This window comes from Rhagoletis pomonella, unplaced genomic scaffold (assembly GCF_013731165.1).
Source record: "Rhagoletis pomonella isolate Grant_MI unplaced genomic scaffold, Rhpom_1.0 Rhpom_scaffold_00006, whole genome shotgun sequence".
Classification (NCBI taxonomy): Eukaryota; Metazoa; Arthropoda; class Insecta; order Diptera; family Tephritidae; genus Rhagoletis; species Rhagoletis pomonella.
The window spans coordinates 11015484-11036828 of NW_023458560.1; the positions used below are offsets into that span (position 1 = coordinate 11015484).

Sequence of the window (21345 nt, forward strand, 5' to 3'; positions counted from 1 at the left end):
TAATTTTATCAAATAGTGGATATCTATATTATATTTTTAAATCCCAAATTACGGCAATTACCAAAATCTGCATAATGTCGAGTCCGACTGAAGGTGCGTCAAGTAATGAAGCGAGAAGTAATGAGAAAACGGTTGACGCAGGAAGTGATCGCAGAAGTAGTGCTTCTGTTGTTGTAGCAAACAATGAAAGCACAGTAAATTCCCAAAAACCAGCATTCATGCGAAATATTGAAATAGACGATCCGACTCACGGAACCGATTCAGGGTTCTTGTCGGGTTCGATAAGCTCAAATCTGGAGGAGCAAAAGAAAGAGAAGGATAGGTCCGCTGGAAGAGAGGAGGGCAACTCTAAAGACAACACTGAGAGTTTGCATTGTCACGAGAAATCTGAAGAAGTTTGTGTTGTTGATTCGGGTTGCATTGAAGAAGAAGACGAATACGGCGAACATCAACCTATTGCACAACAACACACGCAATCACCCAATCAGCAAAAGAAAATATTTGACTCAAGTTTGATTAATAAAAATATGAAACTCAAACACGATGTCGATGCTCACATCTCGGAAAGATTTTGCAATCTTACTTTACAAAATGAACCAATAAATGATTTGAATGCTTCTAGCAAAGTTGCAACAATAGAGCCTCTAGCGACAACAACACCAAAAGCGATAGAATCTAATCAGCTACCCGCTTGGGAACAATGCTATCAACAAAATGATGAGGGAGATACGTAAGTTACGATTGGAAAATTTACATTGTTTTGGTTATTTTCTCTTGAATACTTATATTATAATACAAATTTAGTGCTAAAACAGGCGATAAATATTTAATATTATACATTCTCTGGCGGTCAAAAGTGGATGAATGGTGGTGGTGGTGGTGAACAAAACCAACATCAATTCTCTTATACAAATTTTAGATTATCGCTAATTTCTTCACGATCCAATTATCGGATCTAAACAAAATTAGTATCGGACCACCCTTGAGGTAGCACCTTTCCGATGAAAAAAATTATCGAAATCGGTTAATGTGGTCCAAAGTTATGTGGTAAAATACATGAAAAACTGAACTGAACTGATAACCTCCTCCTTTGTTTGAAGTCGGTTAATCAGGGTACTCATCTATAAGCGCAAGTTTCATATTTGGGCGATTGGGCAATTTTGCACTGTGTGTTTCATTAGGATGATTTTATATTTTGTTCAATTTCTGATCTTTAATTATTAGCCGACTTCACAAAAAGGAGAAAGGTTATCAATTTGTTGGAATATTTTTATTTATTTTTTTTACTTTGGATCACGTTAACCGATGTGAGGTGTTACCTCACAGGTGGTCCCATATTAATTTGGTTTAAATCCGATCATCGGATCATGAAGAAATTAACGATAATCTTAAGTTTTTATATGGAGTTGAAGTCGGTTTTGTTTTTTGCTTAAAAATTACTTGTTTGACGATACTTACTTTAAAAAGTTGCACAATTGACACTCAAATGTAAATCTTACGAAAAAGCGTTGAGCACATATCAGAATGACAAAATTGCCGCGCAAACATGCGCTTTTTAGGCAAATGGCTTTCCATATAAATTTTGACATATCTTTTGCGAGGGTTTTAAATTGCACACTTTGCCGGAGTTTTGCGCTTTTAAATAAGTATCTTTAATACTTTTTAAGCTAAAATTGTTTTGTTCTTTTTGTATACAAATATGGCTAATGCTTTAACAAAAACCATATACATAAATCAAACTTTCAAACTTTATACAGAATTTAGAAAATTTTAACAAATTCAAAATATTCCTTTTTTTTATCTAAATTTTGAGCTTTTTAATCGGAATTTTTATAAAATCTTTGGGTATGCAGTTACAAGACTGGTCTTTCCAACGCAGAGGAGGCCTTCCTCTGTTATCAGCATCGCTGCCCGCGTTGAATACTTTCAGAGTAGGGGCGTTTCTGTCCATTCGGACGACATGACAAAGACAGCGGAGCCACTGAATTTTAATTCGCTGCACTATGTCTATATCGTTGCAAAGCTCATACAGCTCACCGCTAAATCGTCTGATTTCAAGGCTGACTTTATTATTGGTGTTAATGCTGGTTCCCAAATAAACAAAGTTGTCTACTTTTTCAATCTTGCAAATGTCAACAGTGACGCGTGTGCCAAGACGCGTATGCTGACTGTTTGTATGATGGCAGGAGATACTTCGTTTTGGCCTCGTTCACCACTAGACCCATTCGCTTTGCTTCTCTATCTAATCCCGAGAAGGCAGTGCAAGTTTAAAGCGCCTAAAAATTCACATCGATTTTTAATATTTTTGTTTTTGCTGAGGGCTTCTGCGTTTTTTTTCATTATAAATAGCACAGTATAGGAATACTGGCGCTGATTTTTGAATTTTTTTTCGCAAACGGTCTTACGCATATTATTCCACAAGAAATTCATGTTTATACGGAAAAAAGTGCAAAACGCCGGCAACAAAAAAAAATATCACAAGTTAAGGTGATTATTTAGCCGCTCGAAACTTGCACTTACTTTACCAAAATTTTATAAGCCTTGTAACTGCAGACCTAAAAATTTTATAAAAATTCTGATAAAAAAAAGAAAGTTTAGAAAAAAATTGGTGGACTTTTTCTATACTCTCTATGAAGCTTGAAGGTTTCATTTATATGATTTTTGTTAAAGGAATAAAACAAAAAACGGCCTCAAGCTCAATAAAAATTGTTGAATATAATTGTTATAAGGCCAGAAATAACAAAAACAAAAAAAATTTATTGAAAACTATTTTAAATATTAAAAACAAAACACCATTCATCCACTTTTGGACGCCAGTATATGTAGTGCATTGTAATATATAACTTCTGGTTGTTGTGCACTTACTCTTAATAATAAATAAAATAAAAAATACATGTAACGATTACCTGTTTCTTTTTTGTGTAGCTATCTCCACTTAGCATGCATATCAGGACATGAAAATGTTGTAGCTGCTCTCATCCGCCTCGCTATACATCCTTGTCTTCTGAACATTAAAAATGATTTTGGTCAAACTCCTTTACATCTAGCCGCGCAAACAAAACAAAGAAGGATATTGCGGATGCTTTTACTTGCCGGCGCTGAGGTATGCATAAGCTCATTTATTGTTCTTCATTTAATCTTAAATATGTACATTTGTATGTGCATTAGGGATGTTAATTTTTCGGCTTTCGGTGGATCCTGGGATTTTCGGGATGGCGTTGTCACAATCCCGGGATCCCGGGATTGGTCCCGAGATTTAGATATTAATTACCTTTCCACAACTTGAATCGAAAATATTGCTTCTATATTTTTTGAGAAGCTCTCCTACCATGAAATAAATAATAAATAAATGGGTTTGAAACCTACATTTTTATTTAAAGTGGCGTTTTGATTTTTTTCTCTCTAACCACAGGATTTATTTTGAAGGACTTTGTAATTTGAAAGATATGATTAATTCCAAAAATTGTTAAAAAATTCAATGCAATATAGAATAAAAATATGGGTAACAAATGTAATAGGAAATATTTTTAGAATTTATAAAATTTAAATTTTTTGGATTCACAAGGACGAATAGGTAATTTTTAAGCTGACAAAGTTAGAACAACGAAATTCGAGGATGTTTTCGAGTTTATATAAGCCGTTAACATATAATTTTTTCAAAAACAAATATTGCGAAATTAAAAGGATAGAATTTTAAAATGACATTTTCAATATTTACCGGGCTGCACCAGAAACTTGAATCTGTTTAAATTCTACAGGATTTCCTCATTAATTTTATACCCATACTTCTTCTCAAAGCACATTTCTCTGAATTTTTTAAGTCATTTTTGAATTACTGACGTCAGAGTGAAAAACTAAAAACGCAATTTTATTATATGTGGCCCAGGGTTTGGCGAATATATTGATATTTGTATTTAAAATTTACTATCGCGTGGTGTTATGTGTATAATGAGCTACATTTCTAAAAAAATATTAATTATTAAATAAAAAAAGAAATATAGCCAATACTGGTCAAGAAAAGGAGTTTCTATTATTGCCATCAGTGCAAATTACCACTCCCGAAAATCCCGGGATTACTTGTCAAGAATCCCTGGATTTTCGGGACTTTAAAATGTCCGGGATCCCATTCCTAATGTGCATACATAACATTATTTAATATCAATGATTATCTACTATCTGAATCTTAGTAAAATTTTAGATTAACTAAGCTTAATAAATCCTGTCTTTATTTCATTTAAGCCAAGTATACGTGACCGACACGGAAATACACCTTTGCATCTTGCTTGTATGTCTGGGGATGAGCAATGTGTCAGCGCTTTAACAGTTCCATTTAGCGCTTCAGAGATTAATGAAGCACATCGTCAGTATGGTTATAGATCTAATGATAAACTGTTTTCTTCTCTGAGCTATGCATGCCTACCGCCCAATTTAGAGATTCGCAACTATAATGGTAAGTCGCTACTCTGCTATTATAAATGTTATTAATTTAGAATCTAAACATTATCTTACAGCATATATTACATAGTTAGTTAGTTAGTTATGTCTTGGGTGTAACAGAATAAGAGACACCGCGATCTGAAAGTGTGGCCAAGATATCTTCGGCTTCCCTAATGAATTCTAAAAGGGCCTCGGTAGGCGAATTCATTATTACAAAGAGTTCGACCATTGAAGTTTTGAAATGGATCAATCTTTGCCTGGCCAAAGCCGGACAGTGACAGAGAATATGCGGTGGTCACACCTATTCGGTGCATATATTAACTGAAAATATTGTTGTTTGCAAGAAGAAAAAAAATTTTAAATTGTTAATGTTTATTTTTGCCATGAAAAAGTAGTTCGTTTCATAAATATACATATTTATATTATTATACATTTATACATACATATGTATGTTTATGGTAATATATATGTATTTATGTCTGTGTGAGAGTCAATATTAAACGTGTCGTCCCGTCTTTTGGCTAGCCAGTGCTACAGACGGCACAAATGTTAGGTGTCGCTGGGAAATTTCTGAAATTATATTGTTATTTATAGATATCAGATATAGACAGAAAGTTCTGTACACCAAATGCGCTCATTTAATTATTCAACAGACGACGCGCCAGTCCTCTAAAAAAAAAAATACTGAAAACTGGCTGCGGAAAATGAATCGTTAATGTGTAAGTATATACACATATTTAAAATGAGTATTCTAAAATAAAGGAAATATTGAAAAATGCTGCCAAAAGAATAAACATTAGAACGGATAAAATATGTATAGCTTGGGGGTTAAGAGATATCTGAAAAAAAGTTTTTCGTAGTCGGCGTAATGTACCTGTGTGTGTACATTCATATATATACATACATACATCCATATGTACGTACTATTTGCGCATATGCGTTAAAAAGAAGAAAACGTTTCAGAATTTTGCATCTTCATGCCATCAATTCAGTACAATGTACAGTTTTGGCACACTTAGCATTGATTGCTGACGTCAATAGAATTGTGCACATTCTAATGATATTTTTATTCGCACATTTTTTGTGTAAAAGCAGTGAGAAGTACGATGTCTTTAATGTATTAACCCCATATTAGCTTTTTGGTATATAAATATGTAAAGCCAAAAGCTGAAGCCTTTTTTCGTAAACCTGTTAGATATTTACATAAATCATATGTACATATGTAGGCATGTAAGTCATAACAACGAATTTAGTATATTGATCGCTTAAAGTGGCTATAAATAGTTTAGTTATTTTGTGCAGCACAACGTGAATGAGGGGAGTTTTCTCCAATCAAACGGTTGCGTTGGGCACATACACCTTGTACGCTTTATTTTTTGTAGTAGTAGCCAGTAAGACGTCAACGTACCCTTTATTTGGTTTTGATATTCATGTAGGTTATAGCATAGTCTCAAAGCGACAGGTTTCAATTTGTCTGCCACGCACATGTACATACATATTTTTGTTAATGCCCAACAAGCAAAATAAACTTAAAGTAGGTTTTTTTAAAGTTTACTAAAACAATTATAGAACTTACAAAACGCATATTTTCTGTTTGTAAAACGCATGAAAAAAGCTATATTATCGAAACGGCACCTCGTTTATAAGCGTATGAATTTAGGTACATTTATAATAAATTTTAAAAAGAAAGTACATATTTTTTTTTGTTCTGTCGTGAACATTTGCATTTTACTTTTAAAGTTAAGTGATTTATAAATATTCGCTATCAACTTTTATAAAAGGTTCATTTGAAAAAACTTAAAATAAACTTAATACTGAAAACGTTTATTGATCTCCTTAAACAGGGACCGTAAATAGCAGTTATTTTTTTCAACAGTTAAACTTGGCCAGATATTTTGGCCGAAATAAAAGTCTTTCCGGATAGTAAACAAACCGCTTATCCAAATTAAAAAAAATTTGACATCAAATGAAAGAGGACTTAAATAGCTTTTAAACAGAAATAACAAACGAAGGTTACCATTTTTTTTTTTATGATTTACATTTTTTATTGAAATATTTTTCAATAGCTGGCTTTCCGCCGGGTTTCCTCGTTTAAACATTTCAGTTTTAAAGCTATTTTAGTCCCCTTTCAGTTGAAAACATTCTTGTTTAATTTGGATAAGCGGTTTGTTTATTATTAGGAAAATACTTTTATTTTCGACTTAAAAATTTCTGGCCAAGTTTAACTCATGAAAAAAAGTAACTATTGTTTACGGTCCCTGCTTTAAAAACCACTTACAGAAATGTTTGTTGGGGTTTTTATATGTACGCACACATTGGTAAATACATTCATATCGTCGTTTAAAGTACAAAACCGAGTATCGTCATTCTGCAAAGCCGCGTAACTGACATTTGCTGCCAAAAATTGGATTTGCTCACACAAGCTCTTGGCGCAATCCTTATACATTCGTCCTAAAATATACTAGCCAGAAATGCGATTGATTTTTAAAGAAGAATAAGAGTGTTTTTACTCTCTAGAAAATAATTTATGCAACCTAACATACGCGGTTTTGCCTTATCTTGATACGAGGTTTTGCATTTTGTTGATACGCGTTTTTGTACTTTAAACGACGTTATGCACATACAAATTGTATACTTGCGCAGCTTTTTGGCATTTCAGTCTTAAAACGCCATCATGCCAAAGCTCTCATTGTAGTCATCGGCTACGCTACGCTGCTGCTAAATATAACGTTTTTGGGGTTTTCCCCAACAACACATGCCAGCGCCGCAAAGGCAATAGTATGGTCAGGCGAAATTCCACACGAAACGTTTTCGCAAGGCGCAGCTAAGCAAAGTAGAAGAGAGAGGCTACAAACAAAATTATAAAACATAAAAGTCTTATTTTCGAAAGCAGACAAGGAATAATTTACTTTACATATGTACATTACGGTTGCCACACACTTGGAGATTTTCCCCAAAAAATTTTAAAAAGATTACCAAAAAGTTACCAAAAGTATTAGAAGCCTTTTTTCTTTTGACTTAAACAATGGGCGTTACTTACACCTTCGAGTTTGTATTAAAGTTGCCTAGAAGTTTTCATAGGTATATACTTACACGATATCTGTACTTGCCAAATCGGTTAAATACACTTTTTGAAAAGTCTTAAACTTAAGTGTCAAAGTTTATAATAACTTGATGTTGGATTTATAATATAAAGGCTATCTAAAAAAATGTACTTTATTTGATGGCATCTCTCACGTTTTTTAATGGAGTTAATTGATTTGTCATGCACGCGTGAGTAACGCCCATATTTCATAAAAAAATACAGTGCGCATTTCCATTTGATCATTCATAACTGTTTTATTTATCTTTTTAAAATTCTTTATTAGTAGCTAGATTTTTTCTTTTATTTTTTTTCTGACCTTAGCTCCTTGTGGCAAATATGTTTGTACATATCGCCAATCATAACTCGAAAATAAATTCATTCCGTAAGAAATTTGCTACGTGTATGTAACTTTGCCGCAGATATTGTAAAATATTTTAGGGTTTTTAGCAGAGACCATAACGATTGTAAGAAATAAAATTAAATATTGCTCTATAAATATTACTGAACAATGGAAAAGTAAGCACTGCGCGCTTTCACTCATCAGCACCTGGGTTCAAGCCCTGGTAAAAGCAACATCGCAAAAAACATAGAAAAAGATTTTTTCTTAACAGCGGTCGTCCCTCGGCATGGCAAACAAACACCGCTCGGAGTCGGCGTAAAACTGTAGGTCCCTCCCCTTTGTGTGACAACATCAAGGCGCACACCACAAATCGGAGGAGAAGCTCGGCCAAACACTAACTTATGTGTAAGCGCCAATCTATTACATTAATATTATTATGGAAAAGTTGTTTTCGTCTCGCGGGACGATTATTTTAAGATATAAATTATTTTCGCCTTCTCATAATAATTATATGGTCTCTGGTTTTTAGGCATTTAGTCTAAAAGTTATAAATTGAGATCGGAAGTTACTAAATTACCAAAGAGAATAAAAGTTACCAATTTTGGTAACATTTTACCAAAGTGGCAACCGTGGTGTTCATATGTACATATGTACAATAATAGATGAAAATATTAAATACACCGTTACACATAGAGGTAGAAATGTGAAAGCAAAAGTTTCAAAGTATGCGACTATTTTCTAGTTGTAGCTGGCATCGCCACTACTGTTGGGTAATAAAGCAATTAAATAGGAAATCAATACAACCGAAATAAACTAACTGAAGTAAAATGGTGCATTTCTTTTTGATATTGTGCTCAACATCTACATATGTACATATATGTAAATTAGACTGCATCACTCCCCATACAAAAAAAAAATCGGTACTGTGTTTCCACTGGAATTATAAAATCTATTATATTTTAAGACCTCCACCAAAATATTTCAGAAAAATATTGAGATTTACGTGAGCTGGACCGAATGAAAATACCGCCAAAAATGGAGTTTTTTATGAATTAAAATAGTTTCTTAAAGATTTTTTTGAAAACAAATCCCCTCAATTGACAAAACGGTTTAAGCTTAAAAAATTTCGAAAGGTACTTTCCCACCATTTTTGTTTCTTTGCTAATAAACTCATTCAAAGGATGAACGAGAAAGGTAGGATGAACGAGCGTCATTCCAAGCTGAATTGAGATGTGTTGGTATTTAAAAAAAAAAAAAAAAAAAGTGGGACATGGATGATTTTTTTTTTTGCACAGAAATAAAAAGAGTGAGAAAATACCTTTCCACTGAGACCCCATAAGTCTAAATCAGAATAGATTTGGCCCAGTTGCCCAAGTTTTTCATAAATCAATCTTTGAAAAAAGTTAAAAAACAGCATCAAAAATCTCATTATTACGATTCCGTTGAAAAGATTTTTAAATATTTTTATGCAGATTTTTAATCTGCTTTGTCATCTGAAGGGGAGTTTTTTCAAAAAGTTCTTTAAGAAAATATTTTTATTTATAAAAACAGCATTTTTGGGGGTATTTTCAAATCGGTCCAGCTCACGTAAATCTTAATACTTTTCCGAAATATTTTCGTGGACGTCTTTAAATATAATATATTTTGTAATCCCGGCGGAAACCCCGCAATTTCTTTTAGTGATGCAATAATAAAATTGTAACAGGCCGATGTCTGTACATTATAGATATTAAAAGAAAATTAATATGCTCATTGAGGTTAGTTATCGATTAGAGAATGATTGGAGAACTAGCCACATTCTCCATTCTCAAACGTTAGAGAACGACTCGAAAACTATCGGGAATCATAGCGATCTCAACATATATGGGACATAGTTCTCGATTCGAGAAAATATGAATTCTCTAATCGAATTCTAATGTTGATCTCTAATGGGATTCGTATGTGAATTTCAAACTGCTCTTTTGCTTTAATAAATAACACGCTTTGTTTGTAAAATTTGTGTTGAATGTATTTGCAATAAAATAATAATGAATTACTGGAACTTAAAAATAATTTATGACTCATTCATTTGGAATATTATTTATTTACATTTATTTGAATTTGCGTTGTTTCTCTAATCGTTCTCGAATCGAATTATAGGCCCTTGTTATGAGTTGTATTCGATTTTCGATCTTCGCTGCAACCGTGTCGAAATTTTCGTTGAGTATCGAAATTTCTGTCGAACAGAATTTTGCTTTCGATGGTGTAGCGAAGAGTTATAAAATTGTTAAAAATGTATGATTTTGCATTTGTTTTCTTTACTTTTGGCGGGTAGACACTAATTTTAAACAATTTTTATCAATTTCATGCAGTTTTAACGTCGTGAATACAAAACACAAGCTCGAAAGGCTGCTTTTACTTGTGAAAAAAAATCCCAATACTCAATTGGCACGATCTCTGCGAACAAATCATAGAGCTATGGATAGTTTTAAAATATTTTAAATGTATTTGGCTCACAAACGCTTTTTTAGAAAGTCGGAAGTTTTTAGTAAATCTGTTGACAAATTTCTTAAATATATTTTGTGTAAAAATATATTGTAAAGACTACACTTAAACTCTCTTAAACATTTACTACTCCTGGCCAGTTCACTAAACTCTCTGACGAATCGTTGAACCCCAGAACTACGTTGTACTAATTTTTACCACCTTTTTATGAACTTGCTTTCTTTTTTATTTCATTTTAATTTGCATTAATTTACATAAATATGTATAAGCACACTATTTAGTTGCTCGATTTGTAAACAAAGCTTCTCAGCGGTGAAAAATATACTATTGTGAACAACATAAACGAGCGAAGTTCACAATAGCGCTATTCTTCATCGAATGAGCGCCATAATACCAAATGAAAATTCGTTCGATCCGCACTTCGACCACAGTCGAAGATCGAATGTAACTCATAATAGGGGCCATAATGTAGTGCTCTAACTTCGTCATCGACTCGAGAACGATTACAGAATTACCCTAGTTATCTAATGTAGAAATCCAAATTTCTCTAACGGTAGAGACTGTGTTTGCTGGGTTATAGCAACAGAAGCCAAATCAACAACTTTAAGAATTTTTGTCTGTCTTTCTGTATGTTTGTACGCGCGTCACTCGAAAACTAATACATGGAACCGAATACATACAGTTTTCCCCGCTGTATTGCTTCAGATCTAACTTAAAATATAGAAAAAATAGAGAGTTGCCACCTGTTTGAAAATTGCAGTTTAGGTAAATTTTTAAGATGAATTAAATGTTGCGATATGGCTGTCAAAAGAAAGAGGTTTAAGAAAGCTTACAGCCAAAAAAAAATTTTGTGGTAGGTTGCCTCCTGTTTGAAAATTTTAATTTAACTTAACTAATAAGATAAATTAAATATTGAGATATGGGTATCAAACTAAAGAGGTTTAGGAAAATATTTTCGAAAGGGGTTGCCACCTTTTTGAAAAATTTAATTCATTTAAATTGATAAAATTCAAGCCCTGGTCATAGCAATATCGCAAACAAATTTAGAAAAAAGGTAATGGCAAACCTCCGAGTGTATTTCTGCCATGAAAACCAGCTTCTCATAAAAATACAATCGCCGTTCGGAGTCAGCGCAAGGCTGTAGGGCCCTCCCCTTTGTGTTACAACATCTATACGTACGCCACAAATCGGAGGAAAAGCTCGGCCAAGCACTAACATATGTGTAAGCGCCAATCTATTATTATTATTAAACAAAAAATATGAAGGCGAAACACAAAGAAAAAAATTAAAGTAACAATTTCAGTGCATGTTAGTGCTAACCAATTTATTATATTACCGCGTACTTCATTTTAATTACCTTTGAACAAAAAATTTACTGAAATAAACCAACGCCAAAATACACATAAAGAAAGAGATGTAAAAAACAAAACAGAAATAGTAAACTTCAAAATTAAGAACGTCACACACTTTTCTCAAGTGCTATTGTAAATGGCTGCTTGTCAACCGGTCAGATCTGTTCTAATTGGCTTACGGATAAGGTAAATGTTGAATTAGTACTACTTTGAAGAAAGTACGCGATATGTAGACTCGAATTATAGGATTATAAATTAAATTTTCAGGAGAAAGCCGATACTTTACTGTCTCTTAATAGCTCCGAAAATATATGTTAACAAACACCCGCAATCACAAAAAATAAAGAATGCTTCATACATCGAAAATTTCTTTAAAAATATGGCTGTTGAAATCTATTTTATTTTTTATGAATGACACCAAAAGAGTTTCGGGAGGGAGTAACAACACAGAAGTACTTTTGAGGCACAGTGAAGCACGCCGGATATTTGCTAGTATGTACCCTTGTGGTCAGCTGACATTTCGGCCATTTTTGGCAATTTTTCTTTTGTCTATTTAATTTCTGTATGTTTTTTTTTTAACAAAAGTTTAGCACATTACATAACCAGCACAACATAAATCCACATTTCAAACTTCGAGCAAAAATTAAAAAAACTAACAATTACAACAAAAAATTTTAAACTTCTTATTAACATTTTAGGAATGCAGTTGTATAGCTCATTCAATTTTAGTAGGTTAAAGTGCAAATTTGATTTTTAATAATTTTTTTTGGCTGATGGTGTTGAGCATTTTCTCGCATATAAAGTATGCTCGACAATTATTTTTATATGGAAAAAAATGCCTAGCTATAATACAATGAGCTATAAAACTGCATACCTAAAATTTTTTAAATTTAATTGTAATAAAAAGTTTAAAATTTTTGAGTGTACTTAGTAAAGTTGGCTAAATTTCTATAATTTTTGTAAGAAGTTTGAAATGTGTGGAATGTGTGGAATGTGTGTGTGAAATGTGAGTGTGTGGTGCTGGTTATGTAATGTGTTAGACTTTTATAAAAAAAATTGCAACATTAAATAAACAAAAAGAAATAACGAAAACTGGACAAAATGTCATTAACTTAATAAGCTGACCACAAGTGTACATATATAAAAATATTATTTTCATAAACTTTATTATATTCATAAACTTCTCTATCATTTTCTAAATATACAAAAATTTCATTCAACTTCGCCAACAGTGCCGCGATATTTCTAGTGCAGCACTAGTACATTGAAATACGTTCCCAAACGGGATTTCAGTTCTAGATTGTTGGCATCTTCTATCTATATATGTATAGAAAAATGAAATGTCCTCGTATGACCGCGATGCCGGACCAAACGGCTGAATCGACTTCGATTCTGTATACTTTTTTGACCACACTAATCTCGAAAACTATTGAACGGATTTGGACTAGATTTCTTTTCATATAATTTGTATTGATAGGGGTATTGTCTTTAGTACTTAAAATTTAGAATTTATATATAAAAAATTATAAGATCCGCACTATTCGTTGGATTACAATAATGTATTACTTTTTGAGAAGGGTTGCGACCTTTTTAAAAATTATAAGATCTACACCTTTCGGTGGACTAAAAAATTAGGTACTAAGTGAGATAGTTGCCGTCTGTCTAAAAAATTATAAGATCCGCACCGTTGCATTAAAAACGTCTACTACAGCTGACATGTAAAGGAGCGCAAATTCGGTGTTGGATTTGTGGTGGGAGAGAGACTCCGTCGCCGAGTACTGTCGTTCATCCCGGTGGACGAGCGTCTCCACGACGAAACGTCCGACAACGGACTGGGGCTCATCGGCTTCGCCGGGGCCCGATCAATCAAGCTAAGTCACTACCTCCAGATCGAAAAACGAGAAACCAAATCGACCATGTTGTGATAGAGGGAAGGCATGCTTCCAGTGTTTTAGATGTACGTACACTCCGAGGGCCAACCATTGACTCGCACCACTTTCTTGTTGCAAACAAGATCCGCACCCGCCTCTGCAAGCTTAACGTCGAAAAGCTACAGTCAGAACAGATGGCCAATGCATTCGCTACTCGACTCTCACACCTGCTTTCAGAGAGCACTCTTCAACAAACCGACATATGCGAGCAGTGGAACCACATTTCGCGTTCATTAAGTACCACCGAGAGCCATGTGGACCGTTATAGGGAGCTGAAGAGGGAAGCGAGACGTATTTGCGCAATAAGTAGAGAGAGGCCGAATTACGTGAGTGTGAAAAGCTTGAATTTACGGAAAGTTTTAAGACCAGGGCGAACAATGGCGACATAGTGACTGATGCCCAGATCGTACTTAAATTATGGTGGGAACACTTTTCCCCTCTACAGAATGGTAGCAGCATGGAAAGTTGAGAAGATGAACCCGAAACAGCTTGAAAAACAACAAAGCTGCTGGAGCTGACTGCCTGCCAGCTGAGCTGTTCAAGAATAGCGTCGAGGGGTTATGCAGAATATGGTCCGATGAACGCATGCCTGACGACTGCAATTTAGGTGTGGTCTGCCCAATCCACAAGAAAGGCGATCCCGCCATTCGCACCAACTACCGCGAGATCAACATTCGAAGCATAGGTTACAAGGGTCTTATCGTATTGTGTGAAAGACTGAAGCCAACCGTCAACGAACTGATTGGTACTTATCAGTGTGGCTTTAGACATAGCAAATTCACCATAGACCAGGCATTCACAATACGCCAAATCTTGGCGAAGACCCGCGAGAAAAGGATCGACACTCACCACCTATTTGTCGACTTCAAAGCCGCTTTCGATAGCACTAAAAGGAGTTGCATATACGCCACGATGTCTGAATTTGACATCCCCTCGAAACTGATACGGCTGTGCAAAATGACGTTGAGCAATATCACCAGCTTCGTCAGAATTGGGAAATACCTCTCCGAGCCGTTTGCTAGCAAACTGGGTTTCAGACACGGCGACTCCCTTTCGTGCGATTACTTTAATCTGATGTTAGAAAAGATAATATAATAAGAGCTGCAGAACTGAACCGTTCAGGAACAATTTTTTTTTACAAGAGCGTGAAATTTTGCTGGTGTATGTTGATGACATCGACATCATCGGTAGCAAGAACCGCGAAGTCTGTTCTGTTCGTTTACTTGGGAACCAGTATAAACACCGATAATAATGTCAGCATCGAATTTCAACGCAGAATCACTCTTGCCAACAAGTGCTATTTTGGACTGAGTAGGCAATTAAGGAGTAAAGTCATTTCTCGACGTACCAAAACCACACTCTATAAGTCACTAATCAAGCCTGTGATGGTATATGGCGCAGAAGCATGGACAATGACAACATGCGATGAGGCGGATCTTGGATTGTTCGACAGAAAGATTTTGCGGAAGATTTACCGGCCTTTTCGCGTTGGCGACGGCGACTATCGCAGACGATGGATTGATGAGCTGTATGAGTTTAACAACGACAAGGACATAGTGCAGCGAAGTAAAATACAGCGGCTTCTCTGGCTTAGCCATGTCGTTTGAATCAGGGATGTTGCGAATATTTGCACTCGCATTCGTTATGCGAGTGATTCGCAACATTTTACACATTTGCATCCGACATTCGCATTCGCATCAAATGATACGAATGTTTTGCGAACGCGAATGTGTACATGGGTAAGTCTGTCTAACCAGTGCGCGGACAATAACCGGATTTTAGCTTCAGGCGCTAAACGGTTAAGTAGTATATCAGGCAAATTGACGGGCCTTCAACAAGTACTGCTAAAAGTCTTATAAGCAACCTAGAAATAATTTTAGATTCCTCCAGCGAAAGCAAAGGCTCGGATGTAGAATCTGGATACATTAAAAAATGTGAAATTAAAGCTCAATTGAAGGCCTATCTTAAAGAGAAACGAGCTTATCTCGGTAAAAGTCCTCTCGATTGGTGAAAAACTAAACTAAAATGACTTTTTTTGAAATATAATATGCCCCTTTTGAACTTTGCCTTCTAAATTAAAACAGTGCACTATGGTCTGACAGATGCTATTTGCTGGCCAAAAGTCATTTCTTAAAGTGTTAAAGCATTTTTGGTCCCTTTTAAACTAATTCTAAAAAAATACATACTCATTATTTTCATAAAAAGTTTTCCCACTGAGATATCAGCTGTTAAAGTTGACATTTCTGCTAAAAGTTTACAAATTTATTTCTTTCTCATTCTTTCTTATATTTGTGTGATTAACATAAAAGAAAACTAACCTATTAGTAGCTTGCTAAATTAAATAAAACTCATTTTCAAAATGGACTCTAATTTGGGTAATAATATTCCACTCTATCCATTTGGCGGTATTCAAGCATTGTGGACAATAAAAATGTTCAATTTAGAGTTTGTGGGCTGAGAAACATGTTGCACTTTTTTGCATTCTTTGAATGGGATTTTTTATTAGAAAAGGTCCACGTGTGTTTTCCGTGCTTTTCGATGTTTGAAGACTACATAAAAGAAATAGCAAGAATGACATGTAAGTACGTAGGTGAAAAATGCATTCTTGCATTTTTTTGTTTAAAGTTGTACGTTACGTTATTATTTTAACTTTTTATCTATCCTAATTTTAGTAATATTCTTGTTGTGCTAGTGTCCTTTCAGATTAATACAAATGTTAGCTCGTATTTAAGGGAAACAGTTTTTATTTGAAGCAGCTGTGATTAGAAAAAAAATATATAGCAAAAACTAACTAAAAAATGTTAAACAAAATTTTTTTCCCGATAACGTCATATTGGATCCGCCATTTTCAATTTCAAATATCTGACCTCAGATTTTAAATCATCGAATCCGAAAACCCCAATTGTATATAACTCTTTGGTGAAAGAGAAAAAATTATAAAATTTGGTAGCCATATTGGATCCACCATTTTGAACCTAAAAAATCTGTTATCAGCTTCGAAATCATCCCCTCTAAAACTCCCCATATATATGCGTTTATGCTGAAAAGGAAAAAAGTTATAAAATTAGATTGCCATATTGATCTGCCATTTCCAAAAATGTTGCATCAGATTCAAAATCTGCGATCTTTAAAACCTCGCTTGTGTATACATAACGTCGTTTAAAGTGCAAAACCGCGTATCAACAAAATGCAAAACCGCGTATCAGCAAAATGCAAAACCGCGTAGGTGAAGTTGTGGAAATTATTTTCTAGAGCGTAAAAATGCTCATTTTTCAAAATGGTTCTCTTTTTTATAAAGCAATCGCATTTCTGGCTAGTATATTTCCGGACGAATGGATAAGGATTGAGCCAAGAGCTTGTGTGAGCAAATCCAATTTTGGGCATGTCAGTTACGCGGTTTTGCAGAATGACGATACGCGGTTTTGTACTTTAAACGGCGATAAGTTTTTAGTGAAAGTGAAGTATAAAATTTGGTCGCCATATTTGATCCGCCATTTTTAATTTCGAAAATCTGACATTATATTCGAAATCAGCGACCTCAAAATCGCCCAAACACTAAGTTTCAAATCAATTTGGTTACTCCTTGACTTTTGGCCAGCAAATAACAGTCGCCAGATCATAGTGCACTGTGTAGGTTAAGCACTCGTTCAATGTTCTAATAATTTACAAAATTTTTAAGTAATAAAAACGATGACTTAAGTTATTATAGCTTTTTTAATATTATTCCTAACGAATGTGAAAAATATGACATTCGAAACATCCCTAGTAAGAAGAATATAAAGGTAGCCGCAGCTTTTTGACATAATTTTCAATGGAATATCTGCCAACAAACCTGAAAATAACTTATAGTTTATTTGAACTATGAATATGCCCCAGTGCTTTAAAATAAAGTTTAAACCCATGGCTACAATTACCGTACACGAACATTTTGTAACCGGGAAATTTTGTTACCAAAAATTGTCACCACTTCTTGTAACCGCAATTCTAGGTATCTTGGTAGCGTTTTAATTTATTCGGCAATTCAGTTATGAAGCTTTGTAGAATTTCTGGTGTTGCATATTTCACGGGGCTGAATGGCAAGTAATACAAAACTACATCGATTTTTCGCCTCTCCTGAACAATTAACAAACAATGGACTTGGCACCTCTTCACCCTTAGGCGACCATATCAGCTTATATCCATACTTTATTGGGGAAATTCAATATCTCAACCATATCCGACGCTGAAGGCTTAAGAGTGTATACATTAGGGTGATCCAAAAATGCATGTGAAAAGTCGGAATTTTAATGCTATCACCCCCTAGAATTCTTCTATATCAAAAAATATGCCCCTATTTTTTATTTTGAAATAAAAAAATTTCGAAGTATTCCATGTATTTTATATGTAGAAAAAAAACAACTTTTCATAGAAATAGTATAGAATTCATGAAAATCAATATTTTTCCATCGGAAAACTCTTTTTGTCTTCAGTGGATACCCAATAATAATACTCAATTGTTTATTTAACCATTTCTTCATAGTAACTATATTTTAGAGGTCCTTTGAGCGCTTTGTGCGACCTCTAAATAATTTTTGATTTCAAAATAAAAAATAGGGATATATTTTTTTCGATATAGAACAATCCTAGTGGGTGTGGGCATAAAAGTTCCGACTTTACTTTCTTGGACCACCCTAGTATATGTACATACTATGGAAAACCCCACATTCCCATAAAATAAGTAATTTACCTTTTAATGACGCAAAGATAAGCGTTAAAATTTTAATTTTATGGATCTAAAGTTGAAGCACGTGAAAGCTGTCAGTTGATTAAAAAAAATTGATTGTATTTGCCATTTGCTACGACTTTTTAAAGAAAGAAAACACGTGGAGACTAAAGCACAAGGAAAATCGACTAAGGTTTGCTTTGACCACAGAATTTACACTATGATTTAATGTGTTCTTCGCATCACCTTAAGTTATGGTTACATGCATATGTATACAACTATTAATAGTTTTGTTACCTCTTTGCTTCGGATATTTCAAAATAAAAGATAACATGTATGGGGTATCAGTAAGTATGTACATATCGTCGTTTAAAGTACAAAATCGAGTATCGTCATTCCACAAAACCGCATAACTGACATTTGCTGCCAAAAATTTGATTTGCTCACGCAAGCTCCTGGCTCAATCCTTATCCATTGGTCCTAAAATATACTAGCGGTTTTGCATTATCTTGATACGCGGTTTTGTACTTTAAACGACGATGTGTGTTTGTTTCCCTGCGTAGCAGCGGCAGCCGCACCTACATACCTACGTACCTACCTATGCCCCAGTAAAAAATCACATTTTTGATTTGCGGTGTGTTATTAAAAGGTTTTAAAAAATAGATTTGGTCCGTTTGAGTTAATGGATGTAAAGAGTTCCCCGGCATTACCGAAAACTTGTATTTCTTTAACGGACTAGAAACTCGAAAAAATTAATGCGCCTATAATAATAATGCTCCCCAGTGTAGAACCGTGCCTAGGAAATCCCGCTATTTTATTATTATTCAGTGCATAATATTTGTATTATATCAGAATATTTGTTGTTAATTTTAGGAATTCCCCAACGTTTAATCATTATCTTACAAGTGTTTTCATTATACTTATTATCTTTTTTTTTCATGTTCAAGTGGTTGAATGTGTTGCTATCATTCCTAAATGACGAGTTCCATAACAAAATGCAATAATTCCACTTAAAAAGTTTCTTATGGTGTTTTCATCTGTCGCCTTTTGATTGCACCATTCCCTTTTCATGTTCGATTCTAAAATCAAGGCAAACGGTGAGAAAATTTTGTGTTGTAAGGCAAAAAAGGCACATTCTCTGCCCATTGGAATTTTGTCAGGGGAGATGGTTGCCTTGCAAATCAGATGTTTGCTTAAAATGACAATATTATAAAATACGTGAGCTAGACTAGGACAAGAAGGCAAAAACATGGCCTTTTACAGGGTTGAGTGTACCATCAAACACATTTTGCACCGTGGAAGGGCAAAATTTTTTTGGTAGAAACGAAATCACCATTGGACAATTAAGAAAAAGTTATCACCACCAAACAGATAACTATTTCTAAATAACATCTATGACATTTTAATGGTGGGTGTATAGGATCATTGACGGCCGCTATGACTGAGTGGCTAGATGTGCGTACTACAGGCAATGGCCAACCTCCGAGTATATGTCTATCATGAAAGCTTTGGCATTCGGGGCGGCGTAAATCTACAGTTCTCTCCATTTGTGTAACAACATCAAGACGCAAAAGTGTAAGCGCCAAAATATTATTATCAGGGCTGGCAAAAATATGCATGAAAAAAACTGAAGATAAGCGCTCGATAATGTACCAAAATATGATATTAAATACGCTAATAGCCGCACTCAGAAACCTTCATTAAATTAACTCTAACGGGCACTTAACTAATGATAGTTATATGCGTTAATTAATGCTTCCTCTCAGAGTTAAAAATTATGAAACGAAAAATTTAAGTATGGCCCCAGTTGCGGACCTTTTGTGGCATCACTCACTTTTTTCGTTCAGTTTGAAATCTATATATACAGTAAAACCCGCTTAAGTACCTCACTAAAAATATCAGCTTTTTGAGGAACTTAGGCGGGTTGGGTACTTAAAAGAACCCGCTTAAGTACCTCGATGCGGGTACTTAAGCGAACATAATTACTGATGTAGTTTCATCTTCCTGTTAACTTACATAAATACTTGAATAACAACATTTAATGAAGTATACATAGTTTAAAACCAAAACCGTAGCATTATTTAAACACATAAACAAGTAAAGAAAAACTTTATTAAAAAAAATATTTAGTCTAATGGTATGCCATTTTTACAAGAATTAAATTGTTTAAAAAGTTAAAGTTGGAATATCATTTTTTACCAAATTCAAAATGATATTGTTTGCCACTTATGTTTATTCATTAACTTTTAAGATTTTTCAATCAATTAAAATGCAGTTCATTCCCTAACAATTACCATATAAACCTAAGCTTAAGAGTTTGTACAATACTTAAAAAAAATGCATCATAGTTTCAAACTTTTTTCTCAGAAGTGTATTTTGAGTATACAGTTTTATAGCCCATTCAATATTAGTGTAATAATGTGCAAGTTTCAAGTGGCTAAAAGTTACCGTTGATTTTTTAGAATTTTTTTTCCGAAGGTGTGTAGCGCTGCTACTGAATTTCAAAATACGTAAATATTTTAAGGAATTTTAAAAGAGCTCTTAAAAGGGGAAAATAATAAGTAAAATTGTAAATGAGGCACGAAAAAATGAGGTACTTAGGCGGGTGGGGTAAATAAGCGGGGAGGTACTTAAGAGAGGGATTTTCTTCAGATTATATTAAAAAATTCACGGTGTCCAAAAATGTTGGTTACTTAAGCGGGTTAGGTACTTAAGCGGGGGGTACTTAAGCGGGTTTCACTGTATAAAAATAAGTATTTATATCATTTTGCGCAGCACTGCCTCAACAGTCACAAGTGGCTGAGTGAGCAGAGCACTGGCGTGCCATTCGAGAGATCCGAGTTCGAATCCTAGGGCAGGAAAATTTTCTTGTTCCATTTTTTTTGTTTATTTATTTTTTCTTATTTAATTTTAAAAACTATCTGTATTGAATTTTTTAGCTTTTCTGATCTAATTTTCTTTTGGTGTATAGATTTTATTGCTTTAAAAAGGAAACATTTATTTTTTAATTTAAT

General features: G+C 34.2%; 1 protein-coding gene across 3 annotated transcripts in view; it reads left to right on the forward strand.

Moving 5' to 3' along the window:
• Nucleotides 1-21345, forward strand: part of LOC118740396 (NF-kappa-B inhibitor cactus-like) — a 47568-nt gene that overhangs the window by 1602 nt on the left and 24621 nt on the right. For all 3 annotated transcript variants that reach the window (XM_036471913.1, XM_036471914.1, XM_036471915.1), the window contains exons 3-5: nt 13-730; nt 2926-3103; nt 4240-4450. In XM_036471913.1, the coding sequence (XP_036327806.1) occupies nt 75-730; nt 2926-3103; nt 4240-4450 (1045 nt within the window). In that variant the 5' untranslated portion in view covers nt 13-74. The remainder of the gene's footprint in view (nt 1-12; nt 731-2925; nt 3104-4239; nt 4451-21345) is intronic.